General features: G+C 43.2%; 1 protein-coding gene across 7 annotated transcripts in view; it reads right to left on the bottom strand.

Annotated features, from left to right (window-relative positions):
• LOC138747596 (putative sodium-coupled neutral amino acid transporter 10) overlaps nt 1-27,893 on the bottom strand; it is a 49,908-nt gene that overhangs the window by 4,162 nt on the left and 17,853 nt on the right. For 3 of the 7 annotated variants that reach the window (XM_069906970.1, XM_069906969.1, XM_069906971.1), the window contains 8 exons: nt 24,720-24,844; nt 23,979-24,081; nt 23,664-23,837; nt 20,810-20,921; nt 18,738-18,844; nt 18,153-18,251; nt 17,127-17,274; nt 9,911-10,138 (listed from right to left, as the gene is read on the bottom strand). In XM_069906970.1, coding sequence (XP_069763071.1) covers nt 10,026-10,138; nt 17,127-17,274; nt 18,153-18,251; nt 18,738-18,844; nt 20,810-20,921; nt 23,664-23,837; nt 23,979-24,081; nt 24,720-24,844 — 981 coding nt within the window. In that variant the 3' untranslated portion in view covers nt 9,911-10,025. Of the gene's footprint in view, nt 1-4,107; nt 4,180-9,909; nt 10,139-17,126; nt 17,275-18,152; nt 18,252-18,737; nt 18,845-20,809; nt 20,922-23,663; nt 23,838-23,978; nt 24,082-24,719; nt 24,845-27,893 lie in introns of those variants that run through there. The other 4 variants (XM_069906967.1, XM_069906965.1, XM_069906966.1 and 1 more) reach the window with 4 other exon arrangements.

Below are 27,893 nucleotides of genomic sequence, written 5' to 3'. Positions count from 1 at the left end.
AGGGTCGTCATCTACAGGCAGGGTCGTCATCTACAGGCAGGGTCGTCATCTACAGGCAGGGTCGTCATCTACAGGCAGGGTCGTCATCTACAGGCAGGGTCGTCATCTACAGGCAGGGTCGTCATCTACAGGCAGGGTCGTCATCTACAGGCAGGGTCGTCATCTACAGGCAGGGTCGTCATCTACAGGCAGGGTCGTCATCTACAGGCAGGGTCGTCATCTACAGGCAGGGTCGTCATCTACAGGCAGGGTCGTCATCTACAGGCAGGGTCGTCATCTACAGGCAGGGTCGTCATCTACAGGCAGGGTCGTCATCTACAGGCAGGGTCGTCATCTACAGGCAGGGTCGTCATCTACAGGCAGGGTCGTCATCTACAGGCAGGGTCGTCATCTACAGGCAGGGTCGTCATCTACAGGCAGGGTCGTCATCTACAGGCAGGGTCGTCATCTACAGGCAGGGTCGTCATCTACAGGCAGGGTCGTCATCTACAGGCAGGGTCGTCATCTACAGGCAGGGTCGTCATCTACAGGCAGGGTCGTCATCTACAGGCAGGGTCGTCATCTACAGGCAGGGTCGTCATCTACAGGCAGGGTCGTCATCTACAGGCAGGGTCGTCATCTACAGGCAGGGTCGTCATCTACAGGCAGGGTCGTCATCTACAGGCAGGGTCGTCATCTACAGGCAGGGTCGTCATCTACAGGCAGGGTCGTCATCTACAGGCAGGGTCTAAATGCCATGTTTTAGGAGAGATGATACCAAACAGATTATTGGAAAATGGTGATCTGCTTGTTTAATAACTTGTAGCTCCATTTCAACTAACGCAAGCGGAGAATGTTAGATTATCTGCTTTGGTATTAGCATATGCTTATATTTATTTGGCACTTGAAAAATTTAGTAGCAGTTTTCAAGTCGGTCTACTACCAAGATCATTTGAGCTATGTTTTAGTCATCTATAGTGGTGACCACCTGATTGCTGTTGTCTTTAGAAAATGAGTGTGGTTATTTTTTTTTGAACAAGAGTATGAACTAAAAAGGGAGTTGATAGGAGCTAATGGGGAGATTATGCAGTTGGTACTAAGCCAATATCAGGTAGCATAAAACAGGCTACTTATTACACAACCCAGTCAATCACCATTTACAATAAATTATTTTCATTTTGCACATTGCAAATCTCAACTAGCCATTGCCCCTGGCAGCTATCCTATTGATCTTTTCCAAGCTTCCAATCCTTTGCTTCTCACACCTTGTCTTCAAAGTGGCCCGATGATACAGCTTGGGGTGCAGCGTGAAAATCCACAGATGCTGTGATTGTAGTAAAAGCACAGAACTCGGCAGATCTCGCAGCATCCCTATTTACAGCTTGATAGGTAAAGCTCACATTCCATTGGTCCCCGCACCATGTCATGATAGAAACTCGGCTTTCCCAAGACCAGTGCTACTTCAGTCCAATCTTTTTGCTCGCTCCTTGTCCGCCCTGCTTCTGCCAATCACTAATTCCCTGTAAAGCACTTGCTTCAGCAAATACATCTCACCAGGACTAAGAGGGTGTCCAATTCAAACGCCTTAGCTCCCCAGTCCTATGGTCACAGCCCTCCCAATGATTTGTTAACCTTGACCTTGTCCTGTCACCCATAATTAAATAAGATGCATAGGTGGTATTGAAGGCCTCAGTTGAGTGGCAGCCCTGATAACCACTTTGATGAACATTTAGCGTACCGATTAGTGCAACGCTGTTATGGTGCCAGAGTTCGAGTCTATTGCTTTCTGTAAGGAGTTTGTATTTCCTCGCTGTGTCTGCATGGGTTTCCTCTGTGTGCTTCCTTCCATCTTTCAAAAATGTATGGGATTGAAGGCTCATTGGTGTATTTGAGGGGCACAGGGTTGTGGGGCGGAAGGGCCTGTTACCGTGCTGTATGTCTAAAACGATTTTGAACAAAGGCCTCTGAAATACATAAATCACACATTGATCCTTGTGCTGACATATGGACAGATGCGCCTTGCTCAAGTTCAGATCAATTGGCCACTAAGATACTTCAACATAATCATTCCTTTCACCTTTCATTCTCTACACTAGTAGGCACCTTTAGGTTATTCCCGTCTGAGAATATTTTTTATTTGAATTAATTTTGTAATCAACTGTAAATGTATTTTAATTTTTTTCATTTGCTGTACTATGCATGAGTTAGAAAAATTGGAATGGAAAAGTGGGAGAAGTGGAGGAGTGTGTAGCAATAAGAGGCAGGTTTGCAAAGAAGCTTTGTCCTTTTGTAACTGGGTGGAAGTTTTGGGCCTGTTCATTCTGCTCAAAATCACTTTATAGTATTTTTCAATAAGCAAAAATATACTGCTGGAAGAACTCAACTGGTCAAAGCAGCATGTGCAAAGTCAAAGGGATAATCAATATTTGGGTCGAGACCTTGGATCAGGATTGATGAAGGGACAACTATCCCTGTCCTTCACAGATGCTTTTTGACCTGCTGAGTTCCACCAGCAGTTTATTTTTTATAAACAGCAGGTTCCAATGCATTCATTCTCTTGTGTCATCCTGGCTTTCACTGGTGACTGAGGAAGTGCACCAGCAACATCTAGTGGCCAAATGATGGCAGCAGCAACAAACATGTTACCTTTTAGTAGGTCGATTTGTATTTCAGAGTACATCATGGTCGCTTTGCTCCAGTAAATCAAAGCCTGGCGAGTGGATTATTTTTTCAATTTTTAAGAAAATTCAGGCCCACAGTGCTAAAAGGATTAATTGAAACCTAACAATGGGACTTTATTCCCTGGAGTATAGAAGATTGAGGAGTGATTTGATAGAGGTATTCAAAATGATATAGAGTCAATGTGGGTAGGTTTTTTCCATTAAGAGTGGGGGAGATTCAAACAAGAGGGCACAGAATGAGAGTGTAAGGGGGAAAAGTTTAGGGGAAGCATGAGGGGGTATGGAATGAACTACTGGCAGAGGTGGTAGAAGCGAGATTGATGTTAATATTCAAGGAAAAGTTGGATAGGTATATGGACGGGAGAGGTGTGGAGGGTTATAGGCCAAATGCAGGTCAGTGGGAGAAGATGTTTGACACAGACTAGTAGGGCCGAACTGGTCTGTTTCTGTGCTGTAAATGGTAATATGGTTAATGCAGATGTATCTGTCTGTTTATTTTAATACAAGTCTAATAATGGGTTTGACATGGTTGCATTCATTATGTTTATTACTAGATGGAGTTATTTACAAGTAACTATTAATGTAGAAATGCACATTTTATTACTTATTTTTTTCTTTCCTCTCCTTTTGGTATGTATTTGCTTGTATACAATTGATTCATTATGTAATCGTCATTTATTATGTATGCTTATTAGGTTAAACTCAATAAATATATTAAAAAGAAAAGGAATCTGTCTGTGTATTTGCATACACTCTTTTGCAAATAATAAACCCATGCAATGTTAGAAAAATCAATTTACTTGCAGTTCAGTTGACAATCTGGGTTTTTCAGGGAGTGATCTCATCACTGTACTGGCCTCCATTTCAAACACTTAATTGATGAAGATTGATCAAAACTAATTCTCTTCATGACTGGCAATCCTTTGACATTTTGTGGTTATTCTGTCTTTTGTCATAGCAACCGGAGCATGTACATTATTGAGCCACAATAATTCAATTACTTGAAATAAAAAAAAAGCCCATGCACTGTTCTTATTTGAACTTCAGTTTAGCTACAATGCTTTAATCAAGACAATCACCCAGCACTAAATGAAACTGCCTTCTTACCATCATTAATCAGGGCTGCCTGCCACAGAAACATTTTTACATCTCACTAATAAATTGAATGGTGTTTTGAAGGGTGTTTGTTCCAAATCTCAAACAAGCTTTCAAACTTTTCTTGAAATTACATCAAAGCCCAAACTTTAAACAATTGACATTTCCAATAAAGGGGCTGTTTAGACTCACCATCTGAATACAGAAACGGTTCAGAGAAGAATTTGATGAGAGAACAAGATAATGAAATGAGAAGAAAACTTGCAGGAATGTTATGAAGTGTATGAGAAGCAATTAGAAGTGACTAGTGGATGATATAATACAATTTCATTTCATCAAATAAAATTCCTACCTCACTGCTGTCAATTTGCAGACTGGATCGTTCACATATAGGCTCCATTTCACGTCTGTGGCGCGATGGAATCTAACACAACATAAAGCTTTGTTAACTTGGAAAAAGCAGGCTGAAATGAAGTACATACAGGGATTATCTAAAATTGGTTTCCTTCCATGTGGGGAGTTGGAGAATTGAAAATTAAATTGGTTGATGAGGAAGTTTCACATTAAACAGCTGTTGCTCACAATGCTTTCAAATTAAGAGTATATATTCTTAGTCAGCAGCTGTTGGCCTTCAGGTGGAGAAGGGTCTGTTGCTCTCTTAGTAACTCTCCACTACCCCATGAGAATATTCATTTGCTGCATTTAAGTATTGAACTCTTTTCCAGCTGCGCTCTTGGTAAAATGTTCTATGTGAGATGTTTGGTCCCCATTTCACAGTCAGTCTGGAGGAACAAATGTGTTTCTTTTGACTGAATAAATATGACGCTGGGATGGTTGACCTTAAATGTTCAATGCATATTGTTGAATGTGTCGATCACACTGCTCATACTATTTAGCCTCTCTCCTGACCATAGCTCTTCCTCCTGCTCCACAGCTTGGTCACCCTTACACATGTGGAGGGACTAATTTTCTAAATTGTGAGAAATCTCTCACAGAATAGTCAAGAAATTGCCCAACATGGTCATCCAATTCCTTGTCCTATAGCACCATGACTGGCTCATCAGAGGTGATGGCACAATGTGTACTGGCAGAGGAAATTCCCCTCAGCATTGAATTCAGATTCTATGAAGTCTTGTGTGATAGTACAGACCTATCACCAATGTATATAGTTACTGTATCTAGACTGTGCTTACAGCGATTGGCTGAGAGCTAAGCCACACCTACTGTCTGGGCCTTAAAGGGTTGTGTCCCTAGCCAGGTCAGATCATTCCGGACTGGTCGGCCACCTGTGAAGAGCTCCGGTCTTTTGCTAATAAAAGCCTTGGTTTGGATCAACAAGTCTTTGGTTCTTTCGACGAGCTCTACATCTTGTCACTTTAAAGCACACATAGTCCAGGAGACTCTCTCCTGATTAACCCTCTATCATTTTCCCTCATCTGATAAAAATCCCCGTTATTATGGTGCACTGTTAGCCAGAATCAGACACAGACAAGGTAAAGACTGTACAACAGGCTTTAATCCACAAAGCCTTCCACAGAGCCAGGCTGGCTGTAGCTGCAGTAACTCTGAGTGAGCTTCGGGAGGCTGGCGCAGGCTTATATCCCGGAGGGTGATTGACACCAGACTGGGTGGGGCTTGATCCCTTCAGGCTGACTCATTGACAGTCGGCCAGGTGTTGTCCTGTCCCCTTACACTCCTGCAGGTACAGAGGTTGCCCCCTGCAGTAGGCCGGTGGTGTACCACCACATTCACCCCCTTCTTTAAAATTGTCCCAGTGGGGGCAGTAACAAGGAATCACACCCACTATATACAAACAATATTTACAGGTTGAGATGAACCGGCAGCCGCCAGGGTCTCTGTGACCGTCGTAGAACTGGCTCCTGGTCACTGGTCGGAGGGGAAGTGGGGGGGCTGGCGGCAGGGGTGTGTGTGGCTGGTGTGGTGCCGCGCGGAGGGGTGGCCGGGTGAGGGGGCTGGGGTCTATATATGGGGGTTGTATTGGATGGGTGGGGGGTAGGTTCGTCTCCCAAGGCTAAAACAGGCCCCTGGTGGTCAGAGGTCCTGTGTGCCTCATAGTTGCCTGGGGTCGGGGATGTATGCCCGGTCAGCGTCTTCCTGGGCTAGAGGGTGGAGTGCTCCTGCTGGTGCCAGATCCCTGGATGAGACGATGTCTTCCCTGCCACTGTCGAATCTAACATAAGCGTAGTTATGGTTTGCATGGAGGAAAACCTGCTCGACCAGGGCTTCGGCCTTGTGTGTCTATGCGTGCTTACGCAGTTGCACCTGTCCCGGGGATGTGAGCCATGCTGGGAGGGACATTCCAGTCACCGACCTCCTGGGGAATGAGAACAGACTTTCGTGAGGGGTCTCGTTGGTAGCTGTGCACAGCAGTGACCTAATGGCATGGAGCGCCTCGGGCAGGGCGTCCTGCCAGTACTCAACGGCCCACCCTTTCGACCTGAGCCAGGAGGACTGCCTTCCAGACCACCCTGTTCTTGCGTTCCACTTGCCCATTGCCTCTCGGGTTACAGCTCGTTGTGCGACTAGTCGGGATGCCCCTTGCCGTCAGGTACTGGTGCAGCTCGTCACTCATGAAACTAGACCCCCCAGTCTCTGTAAATGAAGGCGGGGTAGCCAAACATGGTGAAAATCTGCCCCAGGGCCCTGACGATGGTGGCCATGGAGGTGTCTGGGCAAGGAATAGCGAAAGGGAAGTGTGAATACTTGTTCACTACCATGAGTAAGAAGATGTTTCAGTTCGTGGAAGGCAGGGGCCCTTTGAAGTCTATGCCGAGGCATTTGAAAGGCTGAGTTGCCTTTAAACGACTGGGGCAGGCGGAAGAACTGGGGTTTACACTCTGCGCGGACCCGACAGGCCTTGGTCATGTCCCTGACGTCCTTGATGATGTACAGCAAGTTTCAAGACTTCATGAAATGGTACAACCTGGTGACACCCAGAAGGCAGAGGGACTCATGCAATGTCTGCAGCCTGTCATCATCCATAGATGCGCAGGTGCAAGAGAGGGCATCGTTAAACTTCCCGGGGCGGTACTGTATGTCGTAGCTGTAGGTTGCCAGCTCGACTGTCCAGTGCGGGATTTTGTTGTTATTGATCTTGCTCTTGTGGGTAGTGTTAAACATGAACGCAATAGCCCACTGGTCCATGAGGAGGGTGAATCTCCTGTCTGCCAGGTAGTGACACCAGTGGCGGACCGTTTCCACAATCGCCTGGGCCTCCTTTTCAATGGCGGAGTGCCCTAACTCGGAGCCGTGGAGGGTCCTGGAGAAGAAAGCAGTGCCCCCCCTTGGTTGAGAGTAGCAGCGAGGGCCATCTCCGAGGCATCGCTGTCCACCTGGAAGGGGGAGTCCTCATCCACAACCTGCATCGTGGCATCTGTGATGTTTTGCCTGATGAGGATGAAGGCTGCCTGCACCTCGGGTAGGAGGGGAAAAGTTATAGCTTGGGCCAGTGGGGGGACATAGTCTGAGAAGCGAGGGACCCACTGCGAGTAATAAGAGAACAGGCCAAGGCACCTGCGGAGGGCCTTTAGCATGAGGGAGAGGGGTAACTCCATTAATAGATGCATCCTTTCTGGATCTGAGCCGATGACTCCATGGGCCACGATGTACCCCGGGATGGCGAGGCAGGAGGTGCTAAAAACACACTTCTCCTTGTTGTAAGTGAGGTTCAGCTCCCCAGCCATCTGGAGGAATCTCTCCAGGTTAGCATCATGGTCCTGCTGGTCATGGCCGCAGATACTGAAGTTATCCAGGTATGCGGATGTCGCTTTCAGCTTGTGTCGGTCTACCATGTGATTCATCTCCCACTGGAAAATGGAGACCCTGTTCTTGACCCCAAAGGGAACTCAGCGGAACTGGTACAGGCATCCGTCCACCTCAAAGGCGGTGTAGGGTTTGTCCTTCGGGTGGATGGGGATTTGGTGATATGCCGACTTCATGTTAATCGTGGAGAAAACCCAGTAGTGGGCTATCTCATTGACCATGCCGGCGATCCTTGGCAGGGGATAGGTATCCAGCTGGGTATACCGGTTAATGGTCTGGCTCTAATCCACGACCATCCTCTGCTTACTTCCCCCTTTGACCACCAGGACTTGGGCTCTCCAAGAGCTGTTATTGGGCTCTCTGACGCCTTCTGCCAGGTGTCCGCCTTGATGAAATCTCTGTCTGTGGCACAATAGTGCCTACTTCTGGCGGCGATCAGCTTGCAGCCTAGCGCAAAATGTGGGAAGAGTGCTAGTGGGGTGATGCACAGTGTGGAGAGGCCACAGGTTGACCAGAGCTGGTAAGATGGTGTGCTGTGTAATGTGAGTGAAGGTTGGGCCCCCCCCAAAGGCAAGGGTGAGACTCTGCAGGTGGCACTGGAAATCTAGGCCCAGGAAGATTGGGGCACAGAGTTTGGGCATGACCAGGAGCCTGAACCCTGTGTAAGTCTCCCCTCCCACAGTTATATTGGCCAAGCAGCACCCGAGCGTACCAACAGTCTTATCCTTGGGGGTGAGGGCGATCGAGCAGGTGGTGGTGTGGACTTTTAATCTCAGGGAGTGGGCTTCACTTGGATGAATGAAGCTCTCGGTGCTGCCACTGTCGAACAGGCTCTTCGTTACCTGCCCGTTGACTTGCACGTCCATCATCGAGTGCCTGAGGTCGTGGGGGATGTCCCTGGACCGTCTTGGAGTCGGAGTCATCGCTCTCCAGCTGTGTGCAACGATTTATGGCTTCCGGAGACATGGGGAGTGTCGGTAGGGCAGCCTGGTCATGCACATGTTGACCACGTCGACGTTGGTCGTGGGGTACGGTGTGTGGAAGCTGATGGCACCTGGAGGCGTGTGGAGTGTCGGTAGGGCAGCCTAGTAATCGCCCGTGTTGACCACTTCATTCTCAACGTCGTCAGGAGCCCTCCGTGTTGGCTGCTGGCTGGCCCGAGATGGCAGTGACACGTGGGGGCCCGCTGTGTGGCTGGCCTCCTTCCCCAGCCATGTCCATTGTGCTGGGGGAAATGACGTCATCGTGGCCGGCGGCAGTGATGTTTTTACTTCAGCCAGAAGTGACATCACTGTAGTTCTCAGCAAGCCGCGCTGGCGAGGACAGGGGCTGGTGCAGGTGCTCGGGGCACATGCTGCGACAGTCATTGGTGGGGCCGGATGTTGCACCATTGAAGTCGGGGAAGGCGGAAGTAATCGCGGGACAATGGTGTCACCCGGCACTCGCATGTGGGGGGTCCGCCGAGGAAGTGGGGAGGTCACAGAGGGCTGCTGAGCTGCCGGCTGGTTTTGAGAGGCACACTTTTGCAAAGTGGCCTTTCTTGCCGCATCAGGAACAATACTGGTTCCTAGCTGGGCAGCTTTGGCGCGATTGTCGATCTGACCCACACCAGGACCGACAGGACTTACAAGGGCGCCAGGCACCTGCCGCAGCGACGATCTCCTCCCCAGCTCAGTCTGGGGCTGAAGCTGCAGTGTGAGAGGGCCATGAGGGAGCCTGCGGGAACCTGGAATTGAAGGCTTCGATGTGCAGGGCTGCTGCTTCCAGGGTTTGGACCACTTCCACAGTCTTGGTTAGGGCGTAGATATCGTCTTCCAGCAGCATCTGCCGGATGGCCCCCGAGCATACCCTCAGACGAAGTGTCCCAGATCAGCCTCTCAACCTCCTCTGCACCTTCCCCGGGTTCAGCCAGACACGGTCAGGTCACTCTCGCAAGTGTCCCAGGTAAGACTCAGCCATTTCCCCGGGTTGCTGGGCTCAGGTGTTGAGGAGGTACCTTTCACAGACCGCATTCATGGGGGGCTTGTACAAGTTCTTGAGAGTGTCCATTGCGCTCTGGTACGTTGAGCAGCCTTTGGTTGCCTGGAAGGCGTGGAGACCCAGCTTTGACCGGAGTAGGACCAACCTCTTCTGACCTGAGTCCAGGATGCCGCCTTCGTGTGCCTCGATGATTGCCTTGACCGCGTGCTGCCAGATCTCGAAGCATGTCTGGGATTCCAGGTGGCGTGGGTCGACTTCAAGGCTCCCTGCGCTCAGGAGTTTTTCCATAGCAGCCGTGGGAAAATTTTGTGGATTAAATTGTGGTCCGCTGTTAGCCAGAATCAGACACACACAAGGTAAAGACTGTACAACTGGCTTTAATCCATAAAGACTTCCATAGTGCCAGGCTGGCTGTAGCTACAGTAACTCTGAGTGAGCTTCAGGAGGCCGGTGCAGGCTTATAGCCCGGAGGGTGATTGACACCTGACCAGATGGGGCTTGATCCTTTCAGGCCGACTGATTGAAAGTTGGCCAGGTGTTGTCCTGTCCCCTTACACTCTTGCAGGTACAGAGGTTGCCCCCTGCAGTAGGCCGGTGGTGTTCCACCACACCCTCATCTGCTAAAACAATTGCGGAAAATAAAGGTTTAAACAGAAATGAGTTTTGTGTTCAAGGCCCAGCACAAAATTTGAGCACATAAACCTTCAATGTAGTCCTTCTGCACCATTGTGGGTGTTCATTTTAGATGATACATTAAACGTCGGCCCCTTTTACCATGTAATGTTCATGTAAAATAACTTACTGCACCATCAAAGCATAATTTTCTTGAAGCCCTGTGCAAAATATATCTGGCCATAAGAAAATAGAATCAATGTGTTATTTGTGGGAACTTGATATGCCAGATGGACTTGCAATGATTTTAGTGACTGTAATGTGATCAGGAAGTGTCTGGTTATGAAAGATGCAGTATAAATGGTGGCACGGTTGGCGTAGTGGATAGCACAATGCATTTACAGCGCCAGTAATCAGGACAAGGGTTCGAATCCCACACTGTCTGTAAGGAGTTTGTACGTTCTCTCCGTGTCTGCGCGGGTTTTCCCCAGGGGCTCCAGTTTCCTCCCACCGTTCAAAACGTACCAGGAGAGTAGGTTAACTTGGTGTAGATTGGACGGCGTGGGCTGAAATGGCCTGTTACCGTGCTGTATGTCAAAATTTTAAAGATGAAATTTAAATAAAATTAATGCAAAAGTGTACGCAAGAAAGTCACAGCACCTGTAGACGTTGAACTATAAAATCAAAATCTTTCTTTGTCCCTTAATTTTCTAAAGAATTAACTATTTGTAGAATGTCAACAAAAATCTCCCTCCTGCAGTTTCTGAAACTCAGATTCAAACTGTTCTCATAATCTAGATACAGAGATAAGGGTAACATTCCATTTTGGTGCCTGGGTGCGTGAAAGGAGTGCAAGTAGAGCAATGAGTAATTTGGTACAGTTACAGCCGTACGCCTGCCTCTCTAAAAACAGTCACATTGGAAGCCCTATACATGCACCTGTTTGTACAGGAAGAAGGTTTGCTCTTTCCCAGTTGACACTCTGGGCTGCCTCCTGTGAAAATATGTCGATAAAATGGTTCAGTGTGCTGCGAGGGATGGGACAAAGCAAATGAGACTGGAAGGCTCAGTTCCTGCGCTTTAAGTTATCTGAGCTCTCTTTGGAAAGAAGGATCGGTAAGTCCATTTGGCATAGATAGGGGAAGGAGGCTGACCCAATTCACCCATTGATTGGAATCTTTGTTGTGCCATTGAGGATCTTAACTACATTAGGTAATATTTTTCAGGTTTCTTTGCAAGCTCCACAAATAAAATTGAGGCCAGACGCTGCTCAAAAGATGATGACATCCTGGATTTTCAACATATTTTAACAGCAATTTGCATTTATAAATTTTCCAAGATGTATTGTACAATACTGATACCTGGAAGCTCGGAACAAAGGCCAGGAACACACTGGTGCATCTTTAAAAAGGGAATGTGAATAAAAATCAAAATGTCATCCAGGGTTTAGCACCACAGGACGGTTTAATGGTGGGAAGAAGGAATTCAAAATATGCAGAATTCTCAAAAATGTTATGCCTAGAAGAAGTTTCAGAAAGTGGGAGGTTGAGACTAGGGAGTGGGAATTTAACACGAGGAGGCGAATGGACAGAGAGCCAAGTCAGTCCTCAGATAATGATTGACAGGGTCTTTTAGCTGGTTGCAGTGCTCTGTGAAAAGTAGGAATCCCAGGTAGCAAATAAACCATTAGAAGGAAATTGCGAGTCAAAAGCCAGTCCTGTATTGTCTCTCATTTATAATTTATCCTTTAAATGTGGCTGTGATGATAACCTGCTGCTGTGTAGCTCTTAGTAGCTCTTTCCTAATGCTGTATTGGGTTTCCTCTAGCTTCCTCCCACCCTTCAAAACGTACCAGGGCTTGTAGATTAATTGGGCAGCATGGGCTCGTGGGCCAAAAGGGCTTGTTATGTCTAAATTTAACATTTTTATAAAGAGATGCTGTAGCTGCAACAAATTGTAGTCCTGTCCTTCCTTTCTAATTCAGGGATCTGTTGCTTTTATTCACACACCCTAATCCTAACCCTAACAGAGTGAAGGGGCCGTGGTCTGCTTTGGAATTGATAGCCCTGTGTTTTAAATCATGAACCTCCAATCTCACATGAAACTCTGTCGTTAATCATGTGCCACAAGTTGTTTGATGACTGCAGGAGCTATAAATGAATTGCAGCATTCAGCACAATGACCACCTGAAAAAAAATGGACAACTAATCTCCAAAAGCAAGCACTTTGAGAAGTGGTTTATTGTTGCTGTTCTGGGCTGGTAGAATCACCACAGACCTCAGTGATTGGCTGCATTGGAGGAATGATGTCCTCTATATTTGATCCCACCTCCCTGTATGTAGAATTTCAAGGTTTGTCTTGCTATTTATTGGACGTATAAATGCCTTTACAATAGCAAGAAAATAGACCAAACAGGATATAGAATCCAAATTCCCGTGAAATGCCTATATTGAATTAAGGCCAAGCTTTTGCTGATCCTTGAGAAACTTGTGAAATGGATCAAGAGCTGGACAAGGAAATACAACACAAGTATTAATCAAATTACATCAAGTTCAGCTCTCAGAAAAGATTATTTTTTTTACATTTAGACATACAGCAGGGTAATGGGACATTTCAGCCCACGAGGCCGTGCCACCCAATTTACACCCCATTAAACGTACACCCCCAGTAGGTTTTGAACAGTGGGAGGAAGCCAAAGCCCCCGGAGGAAACCCACACAGACACGGGGAGAACGTACAAATTCTTTACAGACAGCACAAGATTCAAACCCTGGTCCGGTCCCGATCGCGGGGATTGTAAAGGCGTTGCGCTAACCCTGAAAGGTACTTTGCGAGACCAGGTACAATTTATCCTGTGCGTGGTAATGAAGAATGTGATTAAGTCATTGTTTGACTGATCACTCAGTCTGTTGTTGTGCAGTGGAAGTTTTATGTTCCCATCTGTAACCATGACCTAACCTTTCCACTGAGCAAGTGGCAAATTTTATTTTCCTCAGCATTTGAAAACTGGCATATTCAAATAAACATCTGCCAGACATTTAGGCTGAAAGCCCCACTTTCTCTTTATCCCTTTTTGATTTGATCCAAATTGCTTGAGCAAGTTGCAGCTCTGTAACCTAATCTCAGCCATTTTCCACTCTTTATGTACCGTAGTTAAATCAAAACTTTAAACACCTGGAGAATAAATCCTGACTGGAATACGAGGAGTAGGTGCATTAATATCTGAGATTCACCATTACAGATTTGTGAAAATCCTCCTGAATCTGCTCTCATGGTGGGGCACAAGGACAGGGGCAACTCAATCTCCGTAACATACATCATTTACCTAGCTCAGAAATTCTATACCAGTTTTCAGACAATGTCACAGCTGGAAACAATAAATGGCTAATTGGAAAGCGGATCAACAAAGAAATTGCATTTGTTTTAATAAAAAGCTGAAGGCTTTACTGACTAAAACAGGAGAGCGATAGGTCATTCAGTATCTCTATTTTGTTGAATAGTCACCCCCAAAATAAATCTGAACTCGTACACTATTTCAAATTCTTTGCTCGAGAAACCTTGATCAATCTTCATCATGGAAATTCCCAAGTTATAATTGAAATACGTTGTGAATTACATGCATTTTAATGCTATTTCAGAAACTAATGTCTTAACCAATATTCTGTAACTACAGGTAATCCCTGACTTGCGACCTACGTGATGTTCATCTATCCACATGTACAACTGAACTTCTTTTTTTAAAATATATATAAAATTTATACCATTTATGTTGTATTTGACAAACTAAAACAGGGAATACAGGGCATATATGACCCAAAATGTGCTTATTTACTTAGTTAGTCGGCCATCTTGATTCCCACGTGCATGTGCGAGTCTTCAGCTGGTACATGCGTGATGGGTTCATGTATTGAAGTTCATTTGGTGGATGCGTGAGAGTTAAGGGCGCGAATTCAATATTGTCAGGGCGCTTAACTCTCGTGCTAACTGAAGACTCGCACATATGCACCAGAATCAAAGTGGCCGCCCCCAGCCCATTGATGCCGACTAACCAAGTAAGTATGCACATTTTGGCTCTTACATGCCCTGTATCCCTGTTATAGTTGGTCAAATACAACATTTGATTTAAAAGCTTGCTTTAAGACTTCAGTACTCCACATACACAGGCAAAATTCCGACTTACATCCATTTCAAGATAGAACCAATCCTTCGGTCTCAATTACAGTCATAAGTCGGGGAGTAATTGTTATGGCTGTGCACTACAAAGATAATAATGCCTGATGATAACCAGAGATAAATAAACCAGTACGATTCTCTGTGAAATTCCTCATTATATCCTCAAGTATCTGAATAATGAGTGCCACAAAATGGTATATTTAAATTTAGACATACAGCACAGTAACAGGCCTTTCCGCTCCATGAGCCTGTGCCATCCAATTACCCCAATTAACCTACAACCCGCATACATTTTATCAAGGATGGGAGCACCTGAAGGAAACAAACCCAGACACGGGAAGAATGTACCAACTCCTTACAGACAGGACCGGATTCAAACCCGGGTCATTGGCATTATGCTAGTGTGCACTGGCACTGCCCTAACTGTGCCACCCAAGTAAATTTGGGAGGTCAGATTGAATAAATAACTTTAAAGCATCAGTGATGAGGAGAGTCTGGTGGACTGATTTTCCAGAGGCTTTAGTAAGAGTTGGTAGAGGCTTTTCTTGTCAAGTCTCTGTTTTCTTTCCCATTACTGACCATCCTGGGTAGTTCCTCTTTTGACCATAAGACATAGGAATGGCCTCAGTTTGGATGGTACATTTGGCACAGCAGTTAGTACAAAGCCTTTACAGCGCCAGCAATCGGAACCAGATCGGGGTTAGAGTTTGTACATTCTCCCTGTGTCTGCATGTGTTTTCTCCAGGGGCTCTGGTTTTCTACCACCCTTCAAAAACGTACCGGGGGTGTAGGTCAACGGGGTGTAAATTGGGTGGCAGGGACTCATGGGCCAAAATGGCCTCCTGTTACAGTGCTTTATGTTTAAATTTAAAAAAATAATTAAATAGGCTATTAAGCCCATTGAGTCTGCTCTACCATTTAGGCATGAGCTGATCCATTTTCCCACTCAGCCTCACTCCCCAGCCTTTTCCCCATAACCTTTGATGCCCCGGCTAATCAGGAATCTATCACTATCTGTCTTAAATACACCCAATGACCTGGTCTCCACTGTAATAACAAATTCTAGAGATTTACCACCCTCCAGCTGAAGAAATCCTCATACATTTCTGTTCTAAACTGCCACCCTTCAATTCTGAAGTTGTGCCTTCTTGTCCTAGTCTCTCCCATTATGGGAAACGATCTTTCTCCATCTACTCTGACCAGGCCTATCAACATTCAAAATGTTTCAATGTCATCCCCCCCATTCTCCTAAATTCCAACAAATACAGGCAGAGCTGTCAAGTGCACGTCATACGTTAACCCTTTCATTCCCAGAATCATTCCAGAACCTCCTTTGAGCCCGATCCCATGTCAGAATATCTTTTTCTCAATGAGAATCCCACAGTGATGTCTCACCACTGCCATGTAAAACCTCAACATTTTGGACAGAACTTGGCCTGCAGTTGTCCCAGTGAAGCAATTCTGCATTAACTGGGGGCTCTGGCCTCATTGTCTACTCACTGGCTGTCCTTAGTTTCACAAGATTTGGAATCTCAATGATTCCAAGAGATTCAGGGATATTTTTGACCTTCATTCTCCGCTAGGTTTTTCCAAAGACTTTGGATCTTCAACCTGTGCCTTAGTTTCCTGCCATTCCACCAAAAGTGTGCAATAGCTGGATTGTTTTTGGGGTTGCCCACTTATGAAGTTCTAAATGCCTTGGGGAGTAACTGGACTTCTGTATGTTATATTATTCTGTTGATTATTCGCTCAACTGCCAGCCAGAAGCCAAGCCTCAAATCCCACTGGGTGGCCGTGAAATTGTTTTTGTCATCAGCAGTAAAAAAAAAAGACAATGAAAGTTGTGGAACTGTTACAAAATATTATTGTGGACTTTAGGAAGGGGAGGCTGAAGAAATGTTCTTGATTGATAGGACCTCGTCTGGAGCCAACATGTCAAAGAAGAAGGCACACCAATGCCTCTACTTTCCCAGAAGTCCGAGGACAGGTCTTCAAATATTCCATCAAACTTCTGCAGGTGTACTGCAGAAAATATACTGACTGGTTAGATCACGGACTGGCATGGCAACTCAAGTACCCAGGAATGCAGAAGATTGGAGAAAGTGGCAAATGTATCCAAACCCATCACAGGCACTGACCTCCCGTGCATCGAAGATATCCGCGCGAGATGCTGCCTCAAAAAGATCCTGCTCGTGACCGCCTCTTGTTGCTACCTTTATGTAGAAGCACAGAAGCCCAGCACCTCTAGGTTAAAGAACAGTTCTTATCCAACAGCTACAAATTCACTTTAAAGACAGACCTAGGAATGGATCTTATTCATAACCCACAGACTGCCTGACCCATATTATGCCATCATATTTGACCTACATCTCTCATTACTTATCAAATCACTTTAGCAAGATTGGCCCACCTATAACTACAATTCCATCCTGTGTAGATGATTCTATGTGTCCTCAGGGCACACAGAGATGACCAATAAATAATGCATTGCCAGTGCGACCCAAGCATATTTTTAAGTACGGGTTGTCTCGTTCCACAAGTGCTGCCCGACCTGTTGAGTGTTACCAGCATCTTGTTTTGTTTCTGATTTCCAGCATCTTAGTTTTATTTCATTTTTCCTGTAAGTGATTGAGGGAGCACTCAGGATTATTGTCCATTGAGGTTAAGAATATGGTGATGAGTCTTCCAAAATCAATTTCAGCCATTTCTCTGCTAGTCCCAACTGCCTGCGATGCCTGGAGCTTTTCATTTAAGTTTGAGTTTCATGATTGACTTACGGAAATCCATCCAAATAGAAACATTAAAAACTGGACAAGTTTCTTACCTTTGGTCCTGTTGGTTAGATTTGCATTTCCTATTCCTTCTGCCCCCAAGGATTTACGAATTGGTTGCTGGAGGAACTCTACTTCAGTTAACTCAGAGATACTGGATGCACGGATGAACAGGAGAAGGATTCCTACTCCCAGAACTATCTGCAAAAACAGAATTTCATTAAGAGGCATATGGCTGTATTCATATCGCTCACAGGAAGCATTTCAGAGAGTTTGGGAGTCCTGAAATATAGCATCAATGGTCTGCTACATTTCATTTTTAGGTCAGCTCTTGGCAAGACATCTGCTTCCTTTCTCAGTCTTTCTACTGCAGATTTTTTTTCTTGTGAAAATTCTTTATGACTTTAACCAACACCTGTCTCTATAACAATCACCAATCCTATAACCTACATTCCAATTTCTCCATCCACTGATTTTTAATTTCCTTTTATCCCATCTCTCTCTCTCTCTCCCTCCCTCTCCATCTGAATTCTAGGTTCCATGGTGTAACATTTTCAACTGTCTTACTTACTATTAATTGGAGTGGAGAAATCAGAAGAGAATGTTGTAGGACTGACAGAGGTCATGGATAGAACTTAAATGCTTTTCCTTGGGGGTTTTGATGCACAAAAGCCTCATCAAAAAAAGGCGGATTTACTGTTTATGCCAAGGACAGAAAAGGCTGATCCAGCTGTCCTTTCATGTAGCCCAGTGCAGCACGCCGATTTCCCAGGGCAAAAGGGGGCAAGATGCGTAGCACAGTAGCAGCCACCCTGCGAAAGCCCTGCCACTCGGTGCCTGACAGCCCCCCTGCCCTGTAGCCTGACATCTCTGGTGCCTGACAGCTCTGCCACTCCCGTTCCCTTCCTGCTTCAATTCCCTCCCGCCTCATCCCCTCCCGCTCTCTTCCATTCTCCCTTCCTCTCACCCTATCTCCACCCTATCAGCCCCACACCAATCCCGCCGCCCTGCTCCATCCCAACAGCCCCGTCACCCCACCAATGACAGCTCTGTCAGAAGTTGTCAGCCTGAGGGAGTACCATGGTTTTGCAGTATAAAAGGGCCTTATGTTTTCCTTGCTGCGACTTCCATCTGCTGTCAGTAGGCCTTGATCTTGAAAGAACTGTTGCATTATTATGCTTTAAAATAAAGAAAAGAACTTACCTTTGTGATTTATATAAAACTTACATTTATTTATCATCCATTCACATCCTTCTACAGAAAGCCCAAAGCTCTTTACAGTACTTAGATTGTTAGAGAAGTTAAACACCTGTTATCTGGAATTTAATCAACTGGCAGCTTCAAACAGCTGGCAAAATAAAAGTGGAAAATGAATAGATAAAAAAATGGGTTTAAAATTGGAACCCCTTGCTGTTTGTTCACCAATTATGCAACACACAATCTCAAGCAACTGGAAAATTTGTTTATCCGGAATCTACCCATCCCCATTTTTTTTCCTTCTTAGACCCAATTTTCTTCTCTGTTTTCCTGCAGAAGAAAACCTACAACTTTTACCTCAAGAAGTAGTTCTGCTAAAATAAAAATAATGATTTATGATGCAAAGGTGGAACCTAAGACTATATTGATGAACATGAACTAACTGAAAGAAATGAGATCATACTTACTCTTCCTCTCAAGGTATCTTTATGGAGTTTTGCATAAATAGCTGATGGAGAAATAAAACAGATGACACTTGCCGTGGTGGTTCCCATCACTGCCAACGTACTGTGCACTGAAAGACAAAACACAATCAGGCATACGGCAAGAAATCTATTGGCAACCGGCAGGCTGGAGATTATTCTCATCCTCGGCCTTTCTTTCATCTGTGGCATAGTTCAAGCTTTAGTTGAAGTATTTTCTTTCATGGCTTTACATGGAAGTAAAGGGAAAAGCAAGTACTGCATATTAGATTTTAGAAGAATCCTAAAGGCTCAGAAGTAACTGAAACAGTCCATTGTGTCAATGCCAGCTGAATGAAATAAATGTCCTTCATCGTAAATGTGCAATTTAATTATCCACTCCCTTTTTGAAAGTTACGATTTAATTTGCTTCCACACGTTCTTTCAGTCGGTCCATTCCAGATCATGGCACTGGCTTTGGGGGAAAAAAGGGTCTCCTCACAATGCACATATTTCTCTCGCACTTAGAATCAAAATCAACCCCTGCCAGGGAGGCACATTCTTTTCAGAACAAATTATGACTATACAGTGCACATGCGTATATAAAAATATATACGCACACAGTAAAATCCCCGTTATCCAGAATTCAATAACCAGCAGTCTCAAGCAACCGGCAAAAAAAAGTCAGAAAATAAATAGGTTAAAAAATGGCAGAAGTTTAAAACTGACGCCTCTAGTGGTTAGTTTGCCAATCATGCAACACTTAATCTCATGCAACTGGAAAATTCACTTATCTGGCATTTACCAATCTCTCTAGGTGCCGGTTACTGGGGGTTTTATATTGTGCACTGGAGAGTAGACTGAGGGTCAGACATAAATCCCAGTTATTGCAAAGTTCTAGACTTGATGCAAGCTAAATCATGATGCCCCTGACTTTGGAAAGGGATGCACCAACACCTCATGATAGATCATTTATTAAAGAGCACATGTTTAAAAGAAATAGTTAAGTAGGCACAATGAAGCATGTAGCATATTTACTTCATTTGAAAAGCCACCTATACCCTCTCCGTTAAAAATAAAACAGGTGTCCCTTTATTTATTACATGATTGGGACGAATGCCAAGGACAAGTTCACGAGGTCTGCAGTTCCTCAGAATCCAGGAACGGTAATGGGCCTTGCGGCCTCTGTAAACTATTTCAGTACCACATTTAATCGTATTGATGCTGTCAGGAGGGAGTATGACATTCTAAAAGTCTTTTCAGTTAAGACATTAAACCAAGACTCTGTCTGCTTTGTCAGATGGGTGTGGAAAATCCCCCAGCATGACTTTAAAGAAGTGCATAGGAATTATCCCTGTCCTTCCTGTTAATACCAATGTTCCTCCATAAAATGTCGCTGGGAACAGATTATCTGAGAAGGGCCATATTTTATGTTACTCACTCTCCATTCTCCAACCGGTCAATTGTTTTTTTTTAATAATGGGGTCTCTGCCTTTAGAACTCTCCTTGACATAACATCCCCCTAATCACTTTATTATTAAAAGATTGTTGAGAGATGAATTCACAAAAATAATGCAACACAAGAAATTGCATTGGTAAAACATTTTTTATGACATCCCATACCCCTAGCACTTTTACATTCAGTCACCGGTGTAATAAAGGAAATGCGGCAGTCAATTTACCGACAGAGAGTGTTACAAACACTACTTTAATGGTACCAGATCAAGGTCATTAGTTTTCTTGATATTGATTAAGTAATAAATATTGATCAGGACTCCAGAGATAACTCCTTCACTCTCAAAATAGTGTCATGTGATCTTCCAAGCCCACCTAAAAAAAAAACCAGACATCATTCAATTTAATGCCTAATCAAGGCAGCGTCTCCAACAGTACTGCACTCTCCTGGGGCACCAGTCTCAGAGTGTGTGTGCAACTCTTCAGTGTGAATTTTAAATTAAACATTCATTAACGCAGAGTACTAGCGATTGAGCCAGAGCAGACATCATGGAGAAAGGAGAGAGAACACAATAGTTGCCTGCACTAATGTTTTGAAGTTCTCACATTACTGTAGTACATACCATTTGGCGCAAGAACACCCATTACCATAGTGCAGTAAACTATCAGTACTGTGCAGGTTACATGTCGATGAAAGGGCATATCTCCACTCACTGAGAAAGTGCCGTCCTCTTTCTGTAAAATATACAACCAAGATATCAATAATTACCTTTGGTGACAAAAATATTTACTAATACATTCAGAAATTGAATAAATCACAGCACAGATGTGAAATTAGCACATACCAAATGGCTTGTTCACATCTTATGAGAGATGGTGAATCTGAACAAAACCAGCTTTTGGAGGACCCTTCTGCAGCTTAGACAAACGGATTAATGTGATCACTTATCTCCTCATTGGGGCAATACACAAATATTTTATTTGATAATGCATGTCTTTACAAAAGATTCTTTCTTTTTGGAGCTTTAGTTTCACACAGATACAATTACAACTGGCAATTTTCTCCTGAATTCCAATTCGTAAATGTAAAATATTAGCCATACAAGTCTCCACTCCACATCATTTCATTGTCAAGTGTGCAATATTAAATATTTCACTTTTGAGTTCCAGTATATATTCCTTTAAAGATTGTATATTGAATCGATGTTCCGGAGATTCCGGTACAAATTGCCACCTTCACCCTATCCAGAACAGAGCGATTCTGTGTTTTGGTTGAGTTCAAGCCTCATCACAAGGTGGGATTCATGCCCAGAAGGATAGGGTCTTGATGGCTTCCAGAAGTCAGGGTTTGCATTAAAATAAGGGCAAACGTAAGAGGCAGGCAATCGCTGAATGCAGGAGCCTGGTCACAGCCAGAAAATCCTCAGCCTTTGGTTCATATGTCCAAAATTTGATGAGAAGAAGTAGTTTAAAAGGATAAGTGGAGGGGAGAGAAAGTTCAGTGAAGGAATTAACCGTTATTTTCTTTCTCATTTTTATTTCAAAATATATCTTTATGTAAAATTTTTCTATTCCTCTCAGAATTGATACAGCTTTAATTTCTTCTTTGTTACCTTGCCTGGATGCTTACTTACTTAATTAATATCCAATACAATCCATATCCAAGCCATTTTGTTAAGGGATGTTAGTGAGTGGAGTTTGTGCAGTGGTTAGCTCGTGGAGTTTCCCATAGTATTCTTCTGGGTATTATAGTTTCATTTCACATCTCACATCTCAAATACATGGACACTAGCATATAGTATCAAGCATAAATGTACTTTACATTTCTCTATGTCCAAAAGTGAAATCAATTCTGAAGTACACACCAATGGCATCATGAAGAAAGCCTTTTGCGGAGAAGCTAGTGGAGTTGTTCAAGTGAACCGGTACAGACTTAAAGGGCCGACATGGGTTGTTTCTGTGCTATAAACGTTTATATGGTTATATGGTTATATTAATTGGCCAGTGTAAATTTCCCCCAATATGTTGTTGAGTGGTAGAATCTGGGGGCTTAATTCATGGGCCCATAGGAAAATAAAATGGGATTTCTGTAAGATTAGCTTGATAATGTGCACTCAGTGGGATAAAGAAACTGTTTCTGTGCTCTAAGCTTCCATCCCTCTAAACTAAGGGAATTTCACCAAAGTACTGAAAAATTATAATTAAAAATTATACACAATTTAACATTGAATGTAATCAGTTTATGGTGGAATTGCACCAATTAGACTTCAAGGTATTTGGGTGGGATGGTCTGAAAGGTATGAGAATATAAAATTTGCATCAGGGCAATGGTGCCTGCTACATACTTGCCAAACAAATTACAGTAACAGGATAGGTCTGTAACTAACCATAGGCTATTGTTATGGTAGGTTAGGTTCATGTTGCATCAAAATGCTTTGTTCCCAAGATTCCTTGCATCCCTTCATAAGATCACCCCTCACTCCTCCTCAATTATTATTGTTATGAACTAATAAAATCTTATTAGTACTAACAAAGGAACAGCAATGGAAGATTCACCGGACAGTGGTGAATTCAAAATAGTTTTTAATTAAACTATTAATAACATAACATTTCTTACTTAACTCTAAATTTAACTCTATTATGTGCAAATGTAAGAATGTGTGTGTGTGTGTGTGTGTGTGTGTGTGTGTGTACAAAATGAAAGTCAATTTTAAAGTCCAGTTTCAAACATCTTGTTGACTCCAGGATCCTTTTATATCACAGTTCGGAAATAATTATGAAGCACTTTTAACCATTATATTTTCAGATCTCTTCAAACTCACAAGTCTCTTGGTGTGCTGTCTTTCAGGAATAGATTTCTTCTTAATCTCTCACACCAGTGATCTCCATCTCCCTCTTATCTTTTTAAGTGTCAGAGTTTCCTTCCATGATGAGGCTGCACTCTTTAATTTATGAAAAGCAGTTGGAAAGTGGTATCCTTTTTGAAATCAACTTATTTTTGTATTCCCTTTTATTAGGAGTAACACATAACAGCCCCTATTCCAGTTACTGCAATTCAACCCTGTTTTTCACAAGGGTCCAGCTCCTATATGTTCCACAGGATCTTGACCTGAGCTGCCTCAAAATGTCTGAATTTGCCAAAAGATTTTGCAAAATCATGTGGCATTACATCATCAATGAGATCAGTCACAATTCTAGTAAATCATGTGACCATTTACTGGAATGTACAACAGTTGCCAGCTCCAGTTTCTTGGAAACAATGTGACCAACCTCTGGCTTGCAGACTTCACGACTCCAAAAGATGACCTCACTTCTGAATGAGTAACCCTGTTCCAAACCTACTACATTACCAAAGACATATTTATAGGAACTATAGTTTAACATTAACCTAAATATTAATATTAACACAGATCCATTACAGTCCATTAATGTCCATTAATGGTAATCATTCTTCTTGCATTTGTTTGATACACTGACCTGCTGTTCAAAGAGGAGTGTGTTAATGGCTTGGCGACAGGGTAAAATGATCAGTGGGAAACTTGAAATGAGGGATATCAAAAATATTCCATCTGTTACAAGACTTGGAGGTAGAGCAGCAAGGATATCTCTTGGAACAGATTTGATGTAAGACAGGTAGCCACTTAATCCAACCTAATTTAAAAATGAACAAAGAGAACAGCAATATATGGAGATTATTCTCAGTATGTTTTTAGAGTTAAGCCCAAATTAATTTTATAGGGTACTTTTTAAAGAAATAACTTGTAATGTATTTTTGAAGAAAAAAAAACTTACCACTGTATAACAAGTGACCACGATGATGTTTGCTTGTTTGTAGGCCACATTTATCTGGCTTACTGGCTGTGCCCAGAAGTTGAAGTATATTGGAAGCACGAGTCTTGATTTTTAAAATAATAAAGAGTAACATGATGCAACTTAACTTACACTTGAAAGTCATTGTCTGCTTCTCATTCATCTGATGTCACTAATGACTCTAATTTTTCCAGTCAGTTCAATAACAGGCCATTCCAAAGCTACCCTCATGGATATTGATTGCTTTACTGATCTGGTACATTGGTTGACTTCCCCTTCCTGTGGCTGAACATTATGCACCTGGCAGACACCACGGGGATTCAAATACAACACAATTTGCCCTGTGCTATCTGATATCAAATCATATTTCAACTGCACTCGTCTCAGGAGATTGCCATTTTCAAACAGGACTTTCACCTGCCATTCCTTGTCATTTCTAGATGTGCTCACTGCTGTCCAAACATTCAAATGGACAGCACAAAAATGCTCTGCCAGAGGATAGCTAGGTTCTGAATGAATCTTGGCCTACAAACGCTCCTCATGTATTCCTCTGAACAGTAGGACTCTGTGACTGGAATTCAAGCACCCTTCATGACTTTCCTTTCATAAGAAAGGAAAATGAATACATTGCAATATTATCCCACGTACAATATATCTATGAGATGTTCTTATTTTAAGGGCCAAATAAGCAAAATGGGTGCACTGCATCTTTACATCACTTACGGGTGACCGCAGAACGTGGTGGTAAGTATCGGCAGACATGTAGTAATTCCAGACCAGTGCCACAGGTGGACCTTCTCCAGTTCCAGCCCTCCAGACAACGCCAAAGTTAAGCAGTTCATCATCAGCTGGAGATGAAGGAAACCACTCTTGTCAACTTGACATTGCAACTGATGCAAAATAAATCAAAGTCCTAACATCCAGCCTGCTCAGGGATTGGGTCAGTCCAGATCTTTTGATTTTCCAGATTCTCAGGCATTTAAAATTCAAATTTAAGGAGAATAAAAAGGAAAAATTTGATAGTTTATTAGTGAAACATTTTTTCATATAAATACAAAGTACAAAAAAAATCAAAGTACAACTCCAATTATCTGAATTTTTTTTAGAAGTGACGTCTTTTCGGTGCCAAACTTTTTTTTGGATAATTGAGGATTTCAGAAAATCAGAAATCCTCATTATTCCAAAAATTTTCAAAGCTGAAATGATGTCATTTTCCCTCTGAAAAGTTTTGGATAAATGAAGATATCTGAAACAATCAGGAATCCTCAGCTATCAGAATTTTTTTTTCCCCCAGAGCTGAACTAATGTCAAGGATTGAAAAAGTTTTAATTTAAAAAAATATTATTTTGCTCAGGTTGTTTTTTTTTAAGTGAGGATTAAACATTATTTCAGGCTTAAAAAGCCTTCCCCTGTTGTCTAAACACTGTTACAAGTGATTTCCTGTTGCTACTGAGCGGTTTTTAAAAGAATGACCAGTTATCCGAAAATATCATTAATCTGAAATAAGCCCTACCCCGACCATTTTGGATAATCGGAGTTGTATTTTTCTTACATTTCTGCAACTCCCACATTGTCACTTGTTGCCACTGCACATCTGTGGCATTTACGTACAGCACACATCCATGCAAAAACAGAATTTTTGAATGTCTGAGACCATGGACAGACATCTGAGTAGCCTTTTTATCATTTTCTCTGCCTCAGCATGAGCCTTCATTTATACCCCAATCACTGACTCTGTCTCTCTTTTATCCAAGGAAACCAAGTCCTGCCTAAAGAGACCAGAAAGGGAATATAACAATTGCAAAACTAAAATATCTTCCTTATTGCAAGATGTGTGGTCACCTGGCTTCAAGATGGATGCCTCTACACAAGGACCTGTATGTGTGTGTTCTGTTCTTAGTGCTGTTTGTTTAGTTAATAAATCCAGTGGTTTAAAAAGAACCCAAGTTTCTTTATTGTAATAAAAGAAACATTACATGGTCTCAGGAGTGGCAGAAACACCAGGAGTGTGCTGCTGTGACCAGGAGTGGCAGAAACACCAGGATTGTGCTGCTGTGTACAGGAGTGAAAGAAACACCAGGAGTGTGCATAGTGAGTAACAGCCAACATCAGCAGAGAAAATATAGAGAAAAATATAGCGAGTCTAAAAACTCCTGATGCAGTAAAATGGACTGAAAATGTCGACCAGAGTTAAGGCTAATTTATGCTGTACATGCCAGCAATTGGAATTGATAGCCAGAAGATTGCTACACAGAAGATTGCAATGCTACTTACCGTAGTGGGATCTAAAGCTCTAGAGGTTTTAAACACATTTAATATACTGTTTGGCTGATTCTCCCATCTGAGGATGCCTTTTGGAATTTCCTCAGCCCTGGAGCACATCATAGAAAGTATAAATGGGAAACACGTATTCATGATCCTATCGGGATCCACACAAGAACAACAAAATGCTACAACACATACAGAAGTATGGATTAAAGTTAAACAGATTGTTGTGAAGGAAATCACCTTTCTGGGAGATAAACTGTCAGAGGCAAGTGTGGAGCCAGACAAGAGCAAGGTGAAAGCAATTTTAGGGATGCCACTGACAAAAAAAAAGCATTTTGAGAGTGCTAGGAATGATCAATTTCATTGGTAAATTCATACCAAACTGTCTTCCAAAACAATGTACCAAAGGAAATTGTTGCAGAACAAACGTGAATTCAAGTGGACAAAACAACCACGAGGAAGAATGGGGATGACTGAAGACCATTCTAACTACAGAACCAGTACTTTTGATGTTCTTTGATGCATCCAGAAAGACAAAAATATCCATAGATGCTTCAAAAGATGGAATAGGTGCCATACTACTTCAGGCTATGGGAGAAGGTTGGAGGCCATTAGCAAATGTATCAAGGACAGATAGAGGAAGAGTGTCTAGGTCTGGTCTATGGACTTGAGAAATTCCACAGTTATGTGTATGGTCTACCAACATTTGTGACAGAGATGGAGGACAAGCCATTAAAAGTGATAATCAAGAAAAATCAAAGTGAAATGTTACTGCAAATCCAAAGACCTGATAATGAAGCTACAACATTGTGACTTTCAATTTGTGTACACAGCAGGGAAACTTATTGTGTTAGCTGATGCGTTATCCAGGGCAATGATGCAGAGTGAAGCACACAATGAGAGTTCCACAGAGACAGATGTGAATATCCACATGAATCTGATCACTGAAACTCTTCCCATATCTGACATGAAATCCAAGCAGCTCACAGCTGAAACAGAAAAGGACACAGTTCTACAGAAGCTCATCAAGAATCTGAATGGAGGATGGCCGAGAGGTGAATGTTAGTCATACTACAACTTCAGAGCTGAGCTAAATGTTGTCAATGGTCTTCTACTCAGAGCAGAATTGTCATTCCTCAATCACTGCAACAAGAGATGCTGAAAAGGGTGCACAAGGGGAATGGAAAAATGCAAGAGAAGGGCCAGAACCACTGTTTATTGGCCAGGAATAAATGCTAATAATGACAGGATGGTTTCAAGCTGTGGGACCTGTTTGAAACATCACACAAAGCAACCCATGATAATAGCTGATGTACCATCAGCACCATGGCAGAAAGGTGGGACTGATCTGTTCTACTTGCTGGTTATTGATTATCTATCAAACGCTCCAGAGATTGCACTGCTTCCCAGCATATCCAATATATGAAATTGATCTTTGCAAAACATGGAATTCCTCAAATTGTCTGCAGTGGCAATGGATCATGCTACAGTTATAGAGAATTCCAGAACTTTGCAGAAGAGTATGATTTCTGACATGTGACTGTTTGCTGCATCTACAGTCAAATGGCAAAGCAAAGAAAGGCGTTCACATAGTTCAATAATTGCCCAAGAAAGCACTGGACAGTGGCT

This window comes from Narcine bancroftii, chromosome 12, assembly GCF_036971445.1.
Source record: "Narcine bancroftii isolate sNarBan1 chromosome 12, sNarBan1.hap1, whole genome shotgun sequence".
Classification (NCBI taxonomy): Eukaryota; Metazoa; Chordata; class Chondrichthyes; order Torpediniformes; family Narcinidae; genus Narcine; species Narcine bancroftii.
This window is presented reverse-complemented; position numbering and strand designations above follow the sequence as displayed.